The 17888-nt window shown below is 52.4% G+C and overlaps 1 protein-coding gene across 1 annotated transcript; it reads left to right on the top strand.

The window, feature by feature from the left end:
• Positions 1-3297: 3297 nt before the first annotated feature.
• Positions 3298-16533, top strand: SERPINA12 (serpin family A member 12). The gene is made up of 5 exons (XM_032345158.1): positions 3298-3505; positions 8932-9582; positions 11219-11489; positions 14400-14547; positions 16013-16533. The coding sequence occupies exons 2-5, from the start codon at positions 8949-8951 to the stop codon at positions 16202-16204; spliced, it is 1245 nt and encodes a 414-aa protein (XP_032201049.1). The 5' UTR covers positions 3298-3505; positions 8932-8948; the 3' UTR covers positions 16205-16533.
• The last annotated feature ends 1355 nt before the right edge of the window (positions 16534-17888 follow it).

Raw genomic sequence — 17888 nt, 5'->3', positions numbered from 1 at the left:
CCAGTCACCTGTGCATGACAGGTCAGCAACGTCTGGACCCTGGAGCACAGACTCAGGCCTGTGGGTTCCAGACCTCCTAGAGCTTGAGGGAGGCCAGGGTGCGGGAACTGAACCCAGCCTCCATCTGGGAAGTGAGGCAGCGGCCAAGTAAGTGTGTGCGCGGGGCAGCTGGTGATCCACAGCTGTGCCAGGCCCCTCCTGTCCCAGGGAAGGAATCTGGGCAGGATGGTTCTGTTCAGAGACCTTACAGAGATCAGGGCCGTGGAACCAGGGCGTGGAATGGAGTGTATCATCCTGATTTCTGAGCGGCGTGCCCTCGCCGTGCTCTGTGAGTTCACCCGGGTGCCAAACACTCAGGTCCTAGCTAGCTGGGCCTCTCTTGGTGGACCTACAGAGCTCCCACAATAGACCTCGCAAAGTGCTAGGTGCTGTGTGGGATGGTGGCAGAAAAGCAGGCCTGGGCTCTTCTAGGCAGGGAGGAAGGGAACTCCCAGGCAGTTTGCTCTCGGGATGAGGACCCAAGAGAGGCCTCCTGGCCAGGCTGGGCCAGTGGGTGGGGGAGGGAGGAGGGGACAGACGCAGGTGTGGCAGGTCCTGAGCCGAAGCCCACCCAGGTTGCAGATGAGGCTGTGGGAACAGGGGGTCTAGAAGAGCCTGCCTGAAAACCTGGGACTGTAGGACCAGGACACGAAGAGGGCTTGCAGCCTGGGAGGAGCAAGAAATGTGTGTGTGCACGTGTGTGTGCATGTAGGTGCACGTGCGTGTGCGTGCACCTGTGTGTCTTAGGGGAAAGAACCAAGGGCCGAGGTTACCATTCAAATAGAAAGATGTTCTGTTCCCTCCTCTGTGCCTGGCCTCACGGCCTGGAACACTGTCTGGGCTAGGTGTGCAGATACTGTGGCCACTGATCTCATTTATGTTCTTCCAGACCTGTGGCTAGAACAAGGGATTAGGAACCAGAAGGTCTGAGTGTTTAGTCTTGGGTCTGCTACTAATCTGGCTAAGTGAACCTCAGTTTTCTCACATGGGGAATGGGTCTAACAGCACCCAACTTACAAAGTCGACGTGAAAAATACGTATCAGCAAATGTATTTTGTAATAATGCATTCTGGAAGCCTTCACTGAGCTTGGCTCTATCTCTGTGCTCGCCCATGTTCCAGCAGACCTGTGATGCGGGAGTCACTGCCTGTCATGGTCACTGCTTGTTCCTAGGTCCCTCACAGGCCTGGCGTCTGGGACAGCCGGAGAGCAAGGGGGCATCTGGAAGCTCCCTGCTCCCCCATCCTCCAGACACACGGCTGTTGCACAAAAACACTCTCGGGCCATGTTCCAGCCACACGCCACTGTCTCTCATCTGTCTGCTCGCTGCAGTGTCCCCAGACCCGACAATCACCTTTACCCTCCTAGCCCTCGATGGACGCCAGGCCCAAATCCATGAGTGTTCCCAGCTAAGGGTGGTCAGGACAGCCCCGAGTCTAGGCTGTGGCCCCTTGATGGGTGCTGAGAAGGGGCTGTGCTCTCCACCAGCACCCACCTCCGTACGGCTCTCCGGCAGCTGATTAGGACCCCTGGCTGGCATGGGCAGCTGGTCACTAAGATTCAGGGCCTGGCCTCCCTTGGGGGTTCCCCTCCACTGTGGCCTCCTGGTCTGAGCTGAGGCCTTCCCAGCATAGTCCCATATTGTTCAGCAACCAACCTGCCTGGCCCCACCCATGGTCCCTCCCTGGCCTCACCCGTGCGTCTCCCATGGGAGTCTGGCCCGGAGCAGAGTGGGTCTGTGGCAGGCCGGTGGGTGTGAGCCACAGACTCACACGGGTGTCGCCCTGTCATTACCAAGAAGGGTTCTTCCCTCCCAAACCAGGGCACAGCCCCAGATTCTAGGTCAGCGTCTGCCGGGCTGCATCTCAGCCTCCATCGCGATGAGACCACAGCCCTCGCCTCCGCCCCTTCTGCCACCACGGCCACATTCCCCACCCCGTACCCCTCAGTGAACAGAGCCCAACAGTGAGCCCTCCCACCTTGGCCAGTCACTCAGGGGATCTGGCCCAGATGCAGGCCTCCCTGGCAGAGGGAAGGTGGCCTCCTGCAGGGGCTCTTGGGCCTGCTACTAGGGGGCGAGGAGCCTAGTAGGGGCTCCTGGCCTCCCGCAGGGGCTCTTCCTAATCTTGGCAACTCAGGACCCCCATGTCTCCACGGCCTGGGGGGCTCTGCTCTGTGAGTGGATCAGGATGTGGTTGACCCAGGCCTAGGGCAGAGCCAGGGTCCCCTCTTTTCCAGAAGGCTTCGCTGGGCCAACTTCACTGTATGGCTTTGGGGATGCGAGTCATGTCTCTTCTAAAAGTCGCATCCCGAAGAAGGAGAAACACTGTCCACCCCTCCTGGTACTGTGGTCACATGGGACCTGTTAGGGAATGTCACCAAGCGGGGAAGGAATATTTGCATGATTTTTCTGCTCATTAGAATTAAAGGATGCCGAACTGCAAGCAGGTGTGGGGGCACCTGGGCAGCTTGGTCGGCTGAGCGTCTGACTCTTGATTTCAGTTCAAGTTGTGATCTCAGGGTTGTGAGAACGAGCCCTGTGTTGGGCTCCATGCTCAGTGTGAAGAGATTCTTCCTCACCCTCTGCCCCTGCTTGCATGATCTCTCTCTCTCTCTCTCTCTCTCTTCCTCTCTCTTAAAAAAATAAAATAAAATAAAATAAAATCCTTAAAAAAAATAAGCAGGTGCATTGGGCTCATCACTCTTCCCTCCTGGGATCAGAGGGTTTGAAGGATAAAAATTCTAGTTTATTTTAAATCTTTTAAAAGTTCATTCTTAGGGAATACCCGTTCCTTAAAGCCAAATTGGAAAACACGGAAGAGTCAGAAGGGGAAAACCAACCATCTTCTCATTACTCCGGTGCAACAAGCAGGCAGAAAGCAATTTGTCATTTTCTTGAAGGATCGCAAACTTTGATGTGAGTGTTGGATTCTTGCTTATCCCCAACAGAAACTATTTCATTGCTTCTCTTCCCCGCCAAAGGACTCTATGCCAGCTGAAGTAATGGAACTGCCTGTCGTAGAGGATGGAAAAATAGCGAAAGAAAGAAATGGGGGAGAATGGGAATGACCCCCAAGAAACCCAGCTGTCAACCTCTTCCCATCAATGACAGCGGCGGTGTTTGGGTTGGCCATTTCATAGTAATCTACCTGTGGAACAGTCCAGGTTCCAGACCCACAGTGATTGGGAAATGCACTCGTTGCAAAAGTTGTAAATAGACTTCATTAGAAAAGCCACAGCCCAGCAGGCGTGGTCTAAATATCACGGGGCTGCCTCCAGGGATGAGGAGAAGCCCCCGAGGAAGCGGTGTGGCCATTTCTCCCAGAGTCCCCATCACCTGCCCACTCAGGCTGGCTAATTTTATTGGCCTTTGGTCTACTTTACCGAGAGGCTATGGAAGTATAAATAATAAAGCAAGAAAAACAGATCCATTTGGCTGCCTCAGTGGATTTCTCCTGAATGTGCTGTGAGTATCCGGTCTTGTCGGTCAGTTGGTTGGTTGGTTTTCTTGTCTAACCCATGCAAAGCTGGGATGACAGCCTGCAGTCCCAGGGTGGGTGTCTTGCAGGAAATTCTGGAGGCTCTCCAAATCAGGGAAACCCCTCTCTTGAAGAGTGTGCTGGGCATTTTGGTGAACCCTGATTCATTTTCACGGATGTTGCCCCCCTAGTGCTTTTCTAAAGGAAAATCCTTGGTGGGAGTGGATTGGGGGTTGTCCCAGGAGAAAAAGGAGGTCCTTCCCATTCAGGTCTGCCCCTGCCCTGGGGCTCAGGCTGTGCTCAGCCTTGTCTATGAGCTGTTTGTTTGTCTTTATCTCTCACCAAGGACAGAAGCTATCGCTACCAACTCTTGATTTGGGGGAAGAAAGGAAGGCGGAGGAGCCAGTCCCACATGCTGTTGTAGAATTGCCCTAATTGAGCTGATTTCCACTCTGATGCATCAAAATGCGCAGCGTGACCTCAGAGAGCTCCCTTGTCTGCTGGGTCTCCCTTTCTCCTTTATGGCATGAGTGGCCCCAAACTTGACAATGGCTCAGCCTTCCCAACCATGCACTCCCTCATCCTGGAATGAGGTCACTGAAGGCAGGAGGAATGGGCCATATAAAGACGTGGAAAGTGCTCGAGGATTTGGAGAAGTCTGTGGGTCTGGCTGGGGACACTGCCTCTCAGGAAAGAGAGCTCCAGATGTGGGCTCCAGGGAAGACTGTGGGCGGGCCCCTCGTGAAGGCTTCAAATATTTTTTAAAAGAATGAAGGCAGAAATCTCCAGGGCAAATGTAGGGATAAGACGATGGTCTCGTGCCCCACCCTCTTAGTTTCCCAGAATGGAGGACGAAGTCTATTGCAATCCCCATTGGGATTTGTTCCCAGGTCTCCTCTCCTGTCCTGCAGGGGAGGGAGGATCTGTCTTACCACGACTTCATTCTAAACCCGTTTCCAGAAAATAACGTCTAATATATCTAGCGCGATCTCCCCTTAAAACAATATCCATCCCTTAAAGTAGGCGGACCCCAGTGCATAGCTGGGATATGTCCACAAGCCCAGGGCTTCGGTGCTGGTCTTTTGGGGGTGCCAAGGTACATCTTTAGGAAGGGGCCCTCGGGCCCTGCAGTCCAAGGGTGGGCACTGAGTTTATGCAAGGGCTGTGCCCTCCGTGGAGAGCTCTGGAAAGGACTGGAGGGAAACCGGGGTCTCAGAGGGCCTGGGGCTTCGCAGGGCAGGGCACCACTGTCCAGCCTGTGCAGGGAGAGACCCCTCACTGAGCGGGGGGCACTGTGTCTGGCAGTCACTCATTAGGGAACCAGCCACTAGGGAAGGGGGCTTGTTCAGGGCACCCTAAGCTTTTTAGTCTTACTGACTTGAGGGCGGACACTGCATAAGTTTTTCCCTGCCCGGCAGGAGCGTGGAGCCCCAAACACCATGCACGGAGTGATTCTGATTTCTGTGTGTGCCCCATTTGCTGCTCTTGTTGCTCCAAACTACCAGGGAGAGTAAGGACGAACGGACTCCTGGCATTCGTGTTGAAAGCGCTATCCTACCCCTCTCCCCACGCCTCAGTCTCTTTGCTCTCCCATTACAAAGCCCACTGGGACGGCGTTGGAGGCGAAAGCAGAGCTCCTTCCTGGGGACCCCTCCGAGGGCAGACGCAGGGCACCTGGGCTGCTCGCTCAGAGGGCTCCTCGCCCGGCTTGGATCTGTCTTCAGGAGGACCATGCTACTTCTTATGTTTGTAAGAGGAAGGAATTGATACCCCAAATGGAAAGGGAATGTGGGAGCAGGAGAGTCAGAGAGGACTGGCAAGGCAGGTGGTAGCTTTACCGCCCCATGTGGCCCCCACCAGGCTCAGGTTCTATCTTGCCCTTTTTCTTCCTGATTGTGTTTATTTATCTTATGAAGGTCACAACCACACACATACACACACATACACACACACTAAACCCCACACACATGTGTGCGTGCGCCCTCCAAACTAAAAACCAACAAAGAATTGCTCAACGTGGGCAGCCTATCAATTTATTGGGAAATAACCAGTTGCTCTGCTATTTTAATGAACAGAATAAAAGTTAGCCTCCTCAGGTATCTGGGGCTGGTACACATCTGACAAGTTTGAATTGAGTTTAGAGCCTGTGATGATGGGTGGAGAGGCCCAGAAATGGGGCCAGTGTGGGCTGCTTGGGAAAAGAAAGGCTAGACCATTGGAACTCGTGGGGCAGATGAAGACACTGAGGCTGGAAAGGCTTAATAGACTTCTTCTGGGCCACCTCACAGACACACAAGCAGGAGAGGACCAATATCCAGACTTTTAATTCCATAATCAGTGCTTGTTCCAAAAACTTGGAGAAGTGGAAAACACTTTTAGGGGCCACTGATGGGGCATCACTATAAAATGTGTGTGTGTGTGTGTGTGTGTGTGTGTGTGTGTGTACGGGCACCAAAAGCTTCCAGCAGCTTCCCTCCTCTGCTCCAAGTTCTGGCCCTCTGCCCAGACCCACACACCACTCCCAGAAGGTTGTCCACAGGGTTTGCGTCTCACCTAACTGGTGGGGAACCTACTGCTGGGAATGTTCTCTCCCCTCCTCGACAGAGGTAGCTAACTTCTCCACTCCCCAGTGTTAGGAATTAGCTCCCGTGCAGGCAGCAATCTACTCTGAATACAAGAAGCTTCTACTTTTCTTTCTTTTTTTTCCAAATTTTTATCTAAAGTCTAGCTAGTTATCATAGAGCGTTGTATTGGTTTCAGGAGTAAGATTCAGTGATTCATCACTTCCGTACAACACCCAGGGCTCATCCCAACAAGTGAAGTTTCTATTTTTAAACCAGGCCGACTCTATAAACAGTCCAGCCTGGTAACCTGTGAGAGCGAACCCTTTCCATTTTTAATTTTCTTCCTTTATCTGAAACATCCTCAGGGACTTCACAAACCTTGTCTTCTATAACCTATCTTCATACAGCCCCCAGAGCTCTTGTCCATCCCCAGCTATAGTTTTTGCTAGAATCTATGTCATTAGCAGTGGAAGGTGCTGAGAGATCACCTGAGCTCAGAGAGGGGGCGTCCTTTTCCGGTGTCACACAGCAGAGAGGTGTGTGGGATCAGATCCCTGCCTGGTAGTCCTGAGATTTTTTTTTTATATGCACGTGTATTTGTTAGGATGATTTTAGTCTCCAGTAGCTGACAGTAATTCACACTAGCACCGCCGGAAGTCTAGGGGCTGGGTGTGCTCTGGGTTCACCTATTCTGTGGCCCCAGATCCAGTTTCTCTGCAAAACCCTGCCTGCTTCCATACCTTTCTGCCCGGGACATCCAGAGAAAGAGAGAAGGCAGCACCCCAATAGGCCAGCAAAGAGCCCCAAAATTCACCTTCCTTGGAACACTGAAGTCATGTGCCCCTCCCTGAACCGCTCTCAGGGCTGAACCTCACTATGACCTAGTAGGACTGGGCCCAGCTCTTGGACCACCCCCTGGGAGCTGGGGCGGGGGCCCTGGCCCTGAGCCATATGGACTGTTTGAGGAAATTGAGGCCCCTAGAGAAGTAAAGTCCATTAAGAAGATGGAAGCAACAGGTAGGATCCATGAGAATTCTCAGACCCTGGGTCAGAGTCTCGGCAGACCCTGTCCGCTGTGCTGAGGGCTGTGTCCACAGGACCTGGCATAAAGGGTTTGAGGGCACAAAGAACTTGGGGATTTGGGGCAAGCCAGGCATGGGTCCCACGCCGGCATTCATTCATTCTCTCATTCAGTCAACTGGAAAGAGCCTCCTCCATGTCGGGCCCCAGGGATTTAGCTGCACGGACCCTGTTCGTGGTGGGCCCATTTCCCCCAGGCTGGCGGGGATGTGAGGGTTAGTTGCTAAAAGCTCACAGCTTCCCTCCCAAATCCAGAAAATTGCTTTTGCTGGGTAGGATCTAATGGACCCCAGAAGTTCTACCCCAGCCCTGGTCTCCTGGGCCGCTGACCATAGCACCTGAGCGCTGTCCAACAGGCCTGCGCCCTGGTCTCACAGGGTCAATGCTGCTCTGTGGCTGATGCTCCAGGGCCCTCTCCTGCAGATCAGGCCAAGACTCCATATTATGTGGAGCCACAACCTTGCTCAGTTCCTTCCCTTTCTGTTCTGCTTCCCTCACTTCCTGAGGAGCTTATCCCATAAAGGCAATGCTAGAATCCTCATTGCGAGCTCTGTTTCTCAGGACCCCAATCTGAGGCAATCACAAGTAGCCTTTACTGTTGAGACTGCACCATTTCCCATGGATTGTAGGTAAACAGAGATGTAACGTACAGGAGAATACATAAGATTGCAAAGGATCAAGCAAAGAAATCTGCTTTCATTTGACACAGAAATTGGTGTAAAAATCATTGACTGTGCCATGTCCAACTAGAGAAATGAACAGGTTTTTTAGAATATCATAATTTTGGCAGCTCTCTATACCCTTAGGGCTAGAAATGAAGGGAAAACAAAAAATGAAACTTTTGTCCCTTCCCCCCCCAAAAAAAAACTCAGTCTTGTTGGGAGAGGCTGAGCTGAGAAGTGGCGGAAGGAGCAGCAATCCTAGAGCCAGAAGATTTGGCTTTTCCTCTCTACAACACTGCCTCTCTTTCTTGGAAAATGTGTAGGGAAAGAGGTTTATTAGAGACCTGGTTTCTCTCTGTACAAAGGGCTTTATTTCTACAAATTAGTCAGGATTCTTTTAGTTGTAAGGAAATAATCCAACTCAAACCAGCCAACCCCAAAAGGCAAATGTATTGATTCTTATGACTTGGAGAAACAGAAATGTGTGAGCTTCAGGTAAAGTTTGATCCAGGAATTCCAAAGATGTCACTAAGTTTGTCTCCCTGTTTCTCTCTTTCTCTCTTTCTCTCTCTTCTGGCCTTCTGTATATGGGAGCCATAACCACATTTGGTTCTAGGACTATATCATTAAGCCATACACTCCAGAGTTAAGAGTCCTGTGCATTCGCAGGGAAAGACTCTGATCTGATTCTGGTCATTCTCATTCCTTAACCAATCAGTGTGGCAGTGGATGGAGTATTCTGGTGGCCTAGCCCCAGTCACATGCCCATGCTGTGGGGTATTCTTACTATGATCCAATGGGGTGGAGGGAGCAGTTGGTCAAAGGAATTGAGATGCTATCACCATAAGCCAGGGGAGAAGAGTACAAAATCAAGAGCTATCTTCTACACTCAGCCCTCTCGATGAAAGGGGGACAGCCATTTCTAATTGCCATGGTGATTGCAAAGCATAAATGCTAAGACGGGTGCCAAAGAATCTAGAAATTGCTATGTATATCACATGCTAGTCACTGTATTGCTGCCTTCATCTGGTCTTCCTTGTAGGTAATATGGGGCACTGGGGTTGTTTTGTTCTTTTCTCTGCTAACCTCAAGTCTACTACTCAACAGGACAATCTCTAAGGAAAATGAACCCCATGCTGGGCCTGAGCCTACTTTTGGCTGGCCTTCTCACTGTGGAAGGTCTTCTGAAGTCCGACTTCACTCCTAAGTATCGTGGACCTGCAAGCCAGATCCAGTCATGGAAGGGAAGGAGGGCAGCCCAGGAGCTCACAAAGCGAAACACAGACTTCAGTTGCAACCTTTATAGGAAGCTGGCCTCCAATAGCCCCAACAAGAACATCTTCTTCTCCCCCTTGAGCATTTCTGCAGCCTTCTCCATGCTGTCTTTGGGTGCCCAGGACTCCACCCTGGATGAGATCAAGAGGGGCTTCAGCTTCAGGAATATGCCAGAGAGAGACCTTCATGAGGGCTTTCATTACCTCATCTACAGGATGAACCAGGGGAGCAAGGACCTCGAACTGGACCTTAAAAACACCTTGTTCATTGACCAGAAGCTGCAGCCACAGAAGCAGTTTTTGACAGAGGCCAAGAACCTGTACAATGCAGACACTGTCCCCACCAACTTCCAGAACTTGGGAGACAGTCGGAAGCAGATCAATGATTATGTCAGTCAGAAAACCCAGGGGAAAATCAATAACCTGATCAAGAATATAGCCCCTGGCACTGTGATGCTTCTTACAAATTGTATTTTCTTTCGAGGTAAGGCTTGGGGCATATTGGTATAGAAAGGGAAGAATTTCTAGTAGACTTGGATTAAAGATCTGGTTGGCCATAGGCTTGTTCTGTGACCTTGAATTCATATGTAATTAATCTTTCAGAACCCTACCTGTCCCATGTAAAATGAGTGCCTTTATATATAACTCATAGGACAGTTGTTGGTAATCAAAGTAAAAATGCATGAGAAATGAATTTGGGGAAGTCCCCATTATTCTTCATATGTGCATTTTCATATTACTGATTATCCTAACACAGCACTGGTTGTAGAGGTTGGAGTGACATTCTTTTCCCATTTCTTAAATGAGGAAATTGTAACATGGAGAGACTTAGAGTAACAAAACCAGGACTAGAACTCGCTTCTCTTGACCCATAGGCTGTGCACTTTATGTTACTCCAAGTAGATACCTAGGATGGTGATGGTGTAGATGGTGATGATGATGTTCACTTTGGTGGATGCATTGGTCTTGTCACATTCCATAGATTCCCCAAGTCTGAGGGTGTGAGACTAAAAAAGGAAATGGAAAAGTATTCCCAAATCCAAGCTTTATCCCTCCCCCCACCCCCTTGCCCGACCACACTCTCCTGCCCCATGCACACACAAAGGTTGGCCAGCATGGGTTAGAATCAGAGGCCAACAGCCCTCAGGTCAGGCAAGATCACTGCTGGGCTGTCAGGGACATGGTCCTGAATATGGAAGTCGAGTTTTCCCCAAATCCAGCGAGACTGATGACATAGAAGAAAAGAGCAGAGGGAGGAGAACCTGGAAATTTCCAAAGTCGCTGCATCACCTAGATTGTAAAAGCAATGGCAACAGTGGTGCTGTTGATGACTGGCATCCACTCAACACTCACTGTACAAGATCACTGAGCTGTGCTGCCTTTCCCACTCAGCCACAAAGCATATGAAGTACCCATCAAAATCTTCTTTCTTCAGGCAAGGGCACTGAAGACCAGAGAGGTTAAGACACCCATCTAAAGTCATCCTAGAACAGTGAAACCAGAGTTGAGTTCAGGGACTTGGCTCTCAAGTCCCCCTACTGGGGTCTCTGAGGTTGGCAGGTGTGAAAAGACCCAGGTCAGAGTTTATGTCCAATGGCATCAAAGAGTTCTCAGGGTCAAAAAGTAAGAGTCTAAACACCCAGCTTTGAGTGTTTGCTGTTCTTTAGCGGGTTCCCAAGGGCAGCCTATTCCTTTGGTTTTCTCATTCTTACATGAGAGCAGCTACTCCAGGACTAACTTTAGAATAGAGTGTTTTTCACTCACACCAGACCCAGATAACTCGCACTAAGTATTACCCAGCCCCTTCTGCTGGAACCCAGTCCACAGGCTCACTCAGCCTCAGGAGCAGCTGGGCTTCAGGCAGTCCACGGGTCCCCTCTCAGTTTAGCAATCCTGGTTGTGGGTTCTTTGGGAGCTGACAACCAAACCCATGGCCATCTTACCAGGAGTTTCCAGGGCACGGTACAAAGAGCAAGGATTCCTGGAGACCTGCCCTCACATCCCAGAGTATCCAAATGCCCTCCTTGGATTCATGTGGACAGAGACCAGTGGTTAGCTGGGCCCAGTCAGCTCTTCCCTTTCAGGACACTTATGCCACTTTGTCCTTCTTCACTCCTAAGCCAGGTGGCAGCAGGAATTTGATCCAAAAGCAACTAAAGAGGAAGACTTCATTCTGGATGGAAATGAGCGAGTGAAAGTGCCCATGATGTTTCATGGGGGCATGTATGAGACAGGCTACGATAGACAGCTGTCCTGCACCATCCTGGAAATGCCCTACCAGGGCACCATCACTGCCACCTTCATCCTTCCTGATGAGGGCAAAATGAAGAATGTGGAGGCGGCCTTGAAGAGGGACACTCTTGACAGATGGAAGAAATTAGTCACACGGAGGTACGAGGGTGTCTGGCATAGGCAACTTCTTCCTTCTTCCTGCCTTCCCTTATACTCTTTGCTTCTTCTGGCCCAGATTTATTGAGCTCTGACCCCATCACCATGTCCTATTCTGGGCTCTGTAATGAACTTGCATTTTGGTAGGAGGTAGACCAGAAAACAAGTCACAGGCATATAAGTGAAGCCCTTGTTGTTAGAGGGAGACACATGTGTCACGAAAGTGGAGTGGACAGACCAGAACCACGGAGCTCAGTGGTGGTGGCAGAGGGAGCTCCAGGAGCAGGTGGCATCAGAGCTCAGTCTTCAGGGTTGAACAGTGGTGTGTGTTGATCGAAGAGGAGCGACGGGATCCCAGACAGAGAGGAACCACAAGGACAAACACGGGCTGTCAGAGGGAGTTGTTTATTGTACACGGAATCATGTTTCAACTCTAATGTCAAAACAAAACCAGCAAAGCATGTCCCAAATAAGTTATACAAGTAATAGTTGAAGGACGAAAGTGAATCAATATTTTAAGTGAAACAGATTTAAGATGAGCCAACAAAATTCTTCTCAGGCACTTGCTTACCATTCGATTGTCTTGAGAAGGGTCCCGGCTGGGGACTTGGCAGTGTCAACTTGGGTAGGAGCAGTGTCAGGGTGACCTCCTCCCTCCTCTGCACTCTCTCTCTCTTCCACCTCGCCCTCACCCCTGTTCTCCACCCAACAAGTCTTTACTGAGAGCCTCCACCCTGGCTGACACACTGTCGGGAGCCGGGGAGGGTTATAGGGGAGGTAGATCGGATGCTAGGATGGAGCTGGCTGCCATGGGTACTCTGCCGTACAAAACACACCCTCAGAGGAACAGCAGAACACATCTCGGATATCTCAACTGACCCAAAAGCTCCATAAAAGAGAAATTCCATTTCTGAATGCTTCAGATAAAGTCGCTGTGCTGGGGGAGTGGGGAGAAGCAGCAGGCTAAGTGGGAGGTCATCATCCCCTGATCCTCCCCGCTTCAAACCCAGTCTGGTAGCTCGGCCCCGAGGGCTGCAGAGGGGCTTGGCACAGGCAACGTGAAGCCCCACTTGCTAGTCCCAGAGCTGCACCCTATGAGAAATTGGCAAGAATAACTTGGACATGAGGATGCTGAGTCCCCCGGTCCAACTCTAGGAACTCAAGTCATCGTAATTTGAATACTAAAGGAAATATGACCTTATGGAGCCCACATGACATGAAGCCAGGACTTCTGGGTCAACTGGGAGTGGAGGCTCTTCCTTCACCTCCCATAACCCTCATTCCCCAAGATACTTCTGTGAACTCGGAAACTGTAGGGCAAAGGCTGGAAACCGCCAGTCTCCTTGGCAGCTCGTTTCACGGAGAAGAAACGACCCAGCTTGCCTGATGCCTTTGCCTCCTTCAGAGCTTATCAAATCTTCCCTGTGCTCCAGCATTGCTGATTCCCCAAAGCTGATCTGTGTTTTCCGCCACTGGTCGCACTGTCTGCTTATACACAGACGCCCAGTTTATGCACCAATGATTATGGGTTGCTTTTCATCGTACGGACCTTCTTGTCTGTCTTCCCTGCTAGAGCACGCACCCAAGGGCACAGGTTTCGCCTCTTCTGTTCACACATGCTTCTAAGCATCTGATTTGTACAGAGGAGGCACTTAATTTGTTGAGCGAATGAATGAGTGGAAAGTTAAGTCTGGGTGTCATTGGGCCCATGGTCGGTATTTAAAGCCACGACACTGCACGAGTTTCCTCTGGTGGGAGGAAAGACAGAAGAGAAGAGGACAGAACGGTGAGGCTTGGACCGTCACAGACAGTACAGGTACACGAGGAGATGGTTCTGAAAAGGGCGAGCGAAGGCATGGCCGGTGAAGGCGGGGAGGCCGGACTTGGGTTGGAAAGCTTCAAGGTGGAAAAAGGGGGATCCTTTCTCGGAGAGCTGTCTCTTGGGTCAAGTGAGCAGAGCTCAGCCGTGACCCTGGAAAGTGGAAGGTTGAGGGCAAAGACCCAAGTGGGGTGGGCTTTGGCAGTCGTGGGAGGAAGCGGAGATCGCTGGCAGAGACAACTCCTTTCTGCTATGAAAGGAAGAAGAGGAATGGGCTGGAAGCTGGAGAGTTGGCTCGGGGCCTGCGGAGATGTGTTTGCTCCTGTTTTGTTGGGCATCAGTTAACAGAGAACCTGGTCTGTTCCTGAAAGTGATCAGGCAGACACTGTTTGTGATGGATGGTGCAGAACAGAAAGGAATGCAGGCAGGGGCGAGGTCCTGGGTAGGCAAGAAGAAACAGGGCTCAGGGCTGGGGGACAGGAACGTAGGGCCCACCGGTGTCCCAGGACTGCTGATCCCAGCCCCCAGGCAGGGAGGCCCATCGGGTCTCACCCACAGAAGATACGGAGCCACTAACTCAAGGATGGAAGGAGAAACACCTGCTGGTCAGGGACTCCTGAGTGCCCAAGTGGTTTGGGGAGATGAGATCTTTTGCTCCAGATCACAGAGTTCATGAGAGTCAGAATGAATTTGAGCTCAGTTTTCTTGGCTTCAGCTCCTAGGCCCTTGGTGTCTCCAGCATCCAGCCTGCTGGGTCAGGGCAGGCTCAGGGCTTGGCCAAGGCCAGGACTGTCAGGGGAATGACATCTCTATGTCTGCAGCCACAGGGGCCCCGAAACAGTGGGGACTTGAGGGCGTTTCTGTGGGTGATGTTTTTCAGATGCGGATGCTAGGAAGAAGGGACACAGTTCAGAGAGCATAGGTGCTCTCGAGCCAGAGTTCCCGGGACAGAGTCCCTCCTTGTTGTGGGGACAAAGAGAGGGTCTGAGACCTCCAGGGCTGGGAAGACCAATGTCCCATTCATCACCTCCCCTGCAGCCTGACCAGGAGACCAAGGAGACCCGGCCTCTCACCTGTCCCGCCCCTTTCCCCAGGGTCGTAGATGTGTCCCTGCCCAGGTTCTCCATCACGGGTAACTATGACCTGAAGAAGACGCTCTCCCACCTGGGTATCACCAAAATCTTTGAGGAGCATGGGGACCTCACCCGGATCGCCCCTCATCGGAGCCTGAAAGTGGGTGAGGTAAGCCTGCCCAACCTGGATGCCCCCCCCCACACACACACACACGGAGCCTTCGCACAAGCCTGGGCCGGAGCCACTGTCCCAGCAGCTGAACCAGCCGGGTCTCGTTCCCCCGGTCAGGCCAGGGACTGATCCAGCTCTGTCCCTAACCAACCTTGTCATCCTGGGACAATCATGTTGCTTCCCCAAGCCTCGTGTTTCCAGTCTTTAAAGTTGGAAATATCAAGTTCCTAGTTCTATTTTAGAGGTCAGTTCTGGGCAACAAACCAGTGATCAAGGCCTAGCACATTTATCAGGCTGAGAGCCAGTGTAGGTCTGACCCAGGGCCTCCAAAAGGCCTCACGGCCTGGTTAGGAGTAAGCTGAAAACATGTGCATGGCCAAGAGTCGGACAAGCCATGGGCCCTGTGGTTCCCAGCAAGGCAGAGCACCTGCTACAGGCAGAGAGGACTGTGGAGGGTAGGGTCCCCAGGCTGAGCAGATATAATACAAGACACCCCGTTAACTTCACATTTCAGGTAAGTGACCAATTTCTTTAGTCCAAAATATTGCCTAGAACAGACTTACACTGAAGATACTCATCGTTTATCTGAAATTTAACGGTCCATCCCCACTTCATCCGCAGCCCTACTTTAGGTTAAAAGGGCATTGCGGGTGGGGAGATTGCAAGGAGCAGAGACAGGTGTGGGGAGTATCTTCCAGCCGCGCGAGCAGCACAGCCGGAGCGAAGAGGCAAGAGGAAGACAGAATTTTCCTCCTTTTCACTTAGACCTTCCACAGGTCGTCAGAGCCAACTCCCCCTTTCCCGCGGGCCTTGACCCAGTCCCATGGCTCATCTCGATTCCGCAGTTAGGTGAGCGCATGGCTGTGATTCCGTGTGTTGACGGCGGCTGGCTGCCCACTAGTAAAATTGCTAGGATTTTGTAGAATGGAATGAAATGTGTTAGTATGAGCAGAAAAGCAGGGTGGATCTCCACGTCCCAGATGTGGGTGCCCTGGGGTGGATCTGGGGTCTCAATCATACCTGATGCCCACCGCTCCGCCCCCCCCAAATTTGGTCCCTTCCTTGTCATCCCCCAGGAAGCTAAGAGGACTGTGCGCAGGACTGGGGGCTTCTTGGTGGGGACATCATCCTGTCCCTTCCATCTAGCTAACTTTCTGCAGACCCTTTCTGCCATTATACCTCTCAGCACTTCCCTGTCATTCACAGAAGGAGAGCGACCCCCACTCCATCCCCCCTGCTGCAGGCGATGCTCCCCCAGCCTCATGGCTCCCCGCACACTGCCTCTGCTTGTCCTGCATCCTTCTGGCAATGCAGCAGAAGATCCAGGAGCCTGGGATGGCCAGCACCAGCCGGGTTACCACTCTGCTGGGCCACCCTGGCTGAGGCCTTCCCTCTCGGGGTCTCTCACTGTGCGTGGCCCAGAGTGGCTTAGTGACCCTGACCTCGATCCTGATTTCTGCAGGCGGTGCACGAGGCGGTGCTGAAGATGGACGAGAAAGGCACAGAGGGGGCGGCCGGCTCCGGAGCCCAGACGCTGCCCATGGAGACGCCGGTCTCCGTCAAGCTCAACAGACCCTTTCTGGTGTGTATTAGGGATAGCATCGTGTCCACCATCATCTTCTTGGGAAAGATTGTTAACCCTACTGGGCAATAAGGGGGTGTTTCAGCTCGCTGCAGGCCCCAGAGGCAGCCTGGGGCTGGAAAATGTTTCACCTGCCTGAAATCGGGATCCTAGGACCTCCTAATCTCACCCCACACCTTCATGAACTCCCAAGACCACCATCTGAACAGGCAGTGCTCCTGGTTCTGGGGTTCCTGTGCACCCCAGCCCCCACCCCTGCCCTCCCTCAGCCCCCTCCCTGCCTGGTCCAGTTTCGATGGGCTTAGATGCCCCAGCCCCACCCACTTGGCTGGCTGTGATCTTCTCTTCCCGGAGAGGAGGAGGGGGGTTTTGTGATTTAATAAACACTCCCTCAGTTCTGCTGGCTGTTGGTGGATAATTTGGGGAAGCTGTGAGACAGGGCAAGTACCTGGGCTTTAGAGGGAGAGAGACCTAGGTTCAAATCTTAGTAACAAAGTGTCTTTGGGAAAGACACGGAGTTCCTCCGAGCCTGTTTCCTGTAATGAGGACAGGGATACTTCCCTCTGGGGCTCTGCAGAAACTAGCACTGCTAGTTCCGCTTGGTGAGCCCTTAGCTTTGGGTCTTTAGTATGTGAGCTACAAAGTCATGTCCCCCACAGGGTCCCCTGGGAGTTCAGGGTTTAGCGAGGCATCCAGTTGGAGGGCAAAGCAGCGGTGGGGCTGGTCTGCCATTAGAGGGATGGAGCCTGGAGTAGCAGAAGCTAGGATTCATTACCTGATTCTAGAGCCCCCCAGGACAAGTCTGGGGTTCGGACCTCTTAGCAAGCTCAGCTGAAGAGTGAACCGGGTCCCTGCCCCTGCCCTGGAAAGCGAGTCCCTGCAGGGTCCACCCATGACCACTAGGGGGCACCTAGATAATGACGGCGGGACCCCTTTGCCCTTTCCTTTGCTTCCCGCTGTGAATCCTGCTGTCCCAGTGTTTGAGAGGAGGGGTCCTGACTGGCGTGGCACTACTAAGCCTGAGTCGGCACCAGCTGTCACCCTGGGTGTGTCCAGCAACTCACAGCTCACTGTGCCTTTTGTGCTCCGGTCACAGCTCCCCGGTGTGTGGCCAGAATGGACATCCATGTGACCAATCTACACGCAGGGCAATGAGGTGACTGTCCTAGGGCCTCACAGTTAGACACACGCTGCAAACACTCCTCTGCTGGGTTCAGGCAGGGAAGGTTCCACATGGACTCGGAGGCCCCGCTGGTCCTTCCCGAGCTCCTCTCCCAGAGACGAGAGGCCCCCCAGGCCCTTTTGACATGTGTGTCTTGGGCATATGGCTGGTCCTGGAGACCCAGCCCGCCGCGGAGGCTGGCAGAGAAGGCTAGTTACAGTGCGGTAAGGACTCAGAAGGGGGAGCACACGAGTAAGCACCCCTCTTTGAGAGGGGGGCTGGGACACTGCACCAGCCTTGGGGAGCCGGGATGGGGGTGGGCAGACACCTGACACACAGAAATGTTCAGTGGTCAGCTCAGGTGTGTAGCATTATCCACGGGTGACATGGGACAGTCAGCCACCGAGTAGTTGGGGGACTTGGACATGTCATTCGACTCCTCTGAACCACATTTATTGAAAGGGGGTAGTCATACCTACGTCATGGGGCTAAGGAACCTAAGGGCTCCACAGTGTTGCATAGATGCCACGCCTGGCATGCAGCAGGTGATCCACGGAGAGCTGCTGCTACGGTCTTCTGCCATCCTCACTCACA

Source organism: Mustela erminea, chromosome 5 (genome assembly GCF_009829155.1).
Source record: "Mustela erminea isolate mMusErm1 chromosome 5, mMusErm1.Pri, whole genome shotgun sequence".
NCBI classification, from domain to species: Eukaryota; Metazoa; Chordata; class Mammalia; order Carnivora; family Mustelidae; genus Mustela; species Mustela erminea.
The sequence above is the reverse complement of the archived record's forward strand: the minus strand, read 5'-3'. Positions and strand labels throughout refer to the sequence as shown.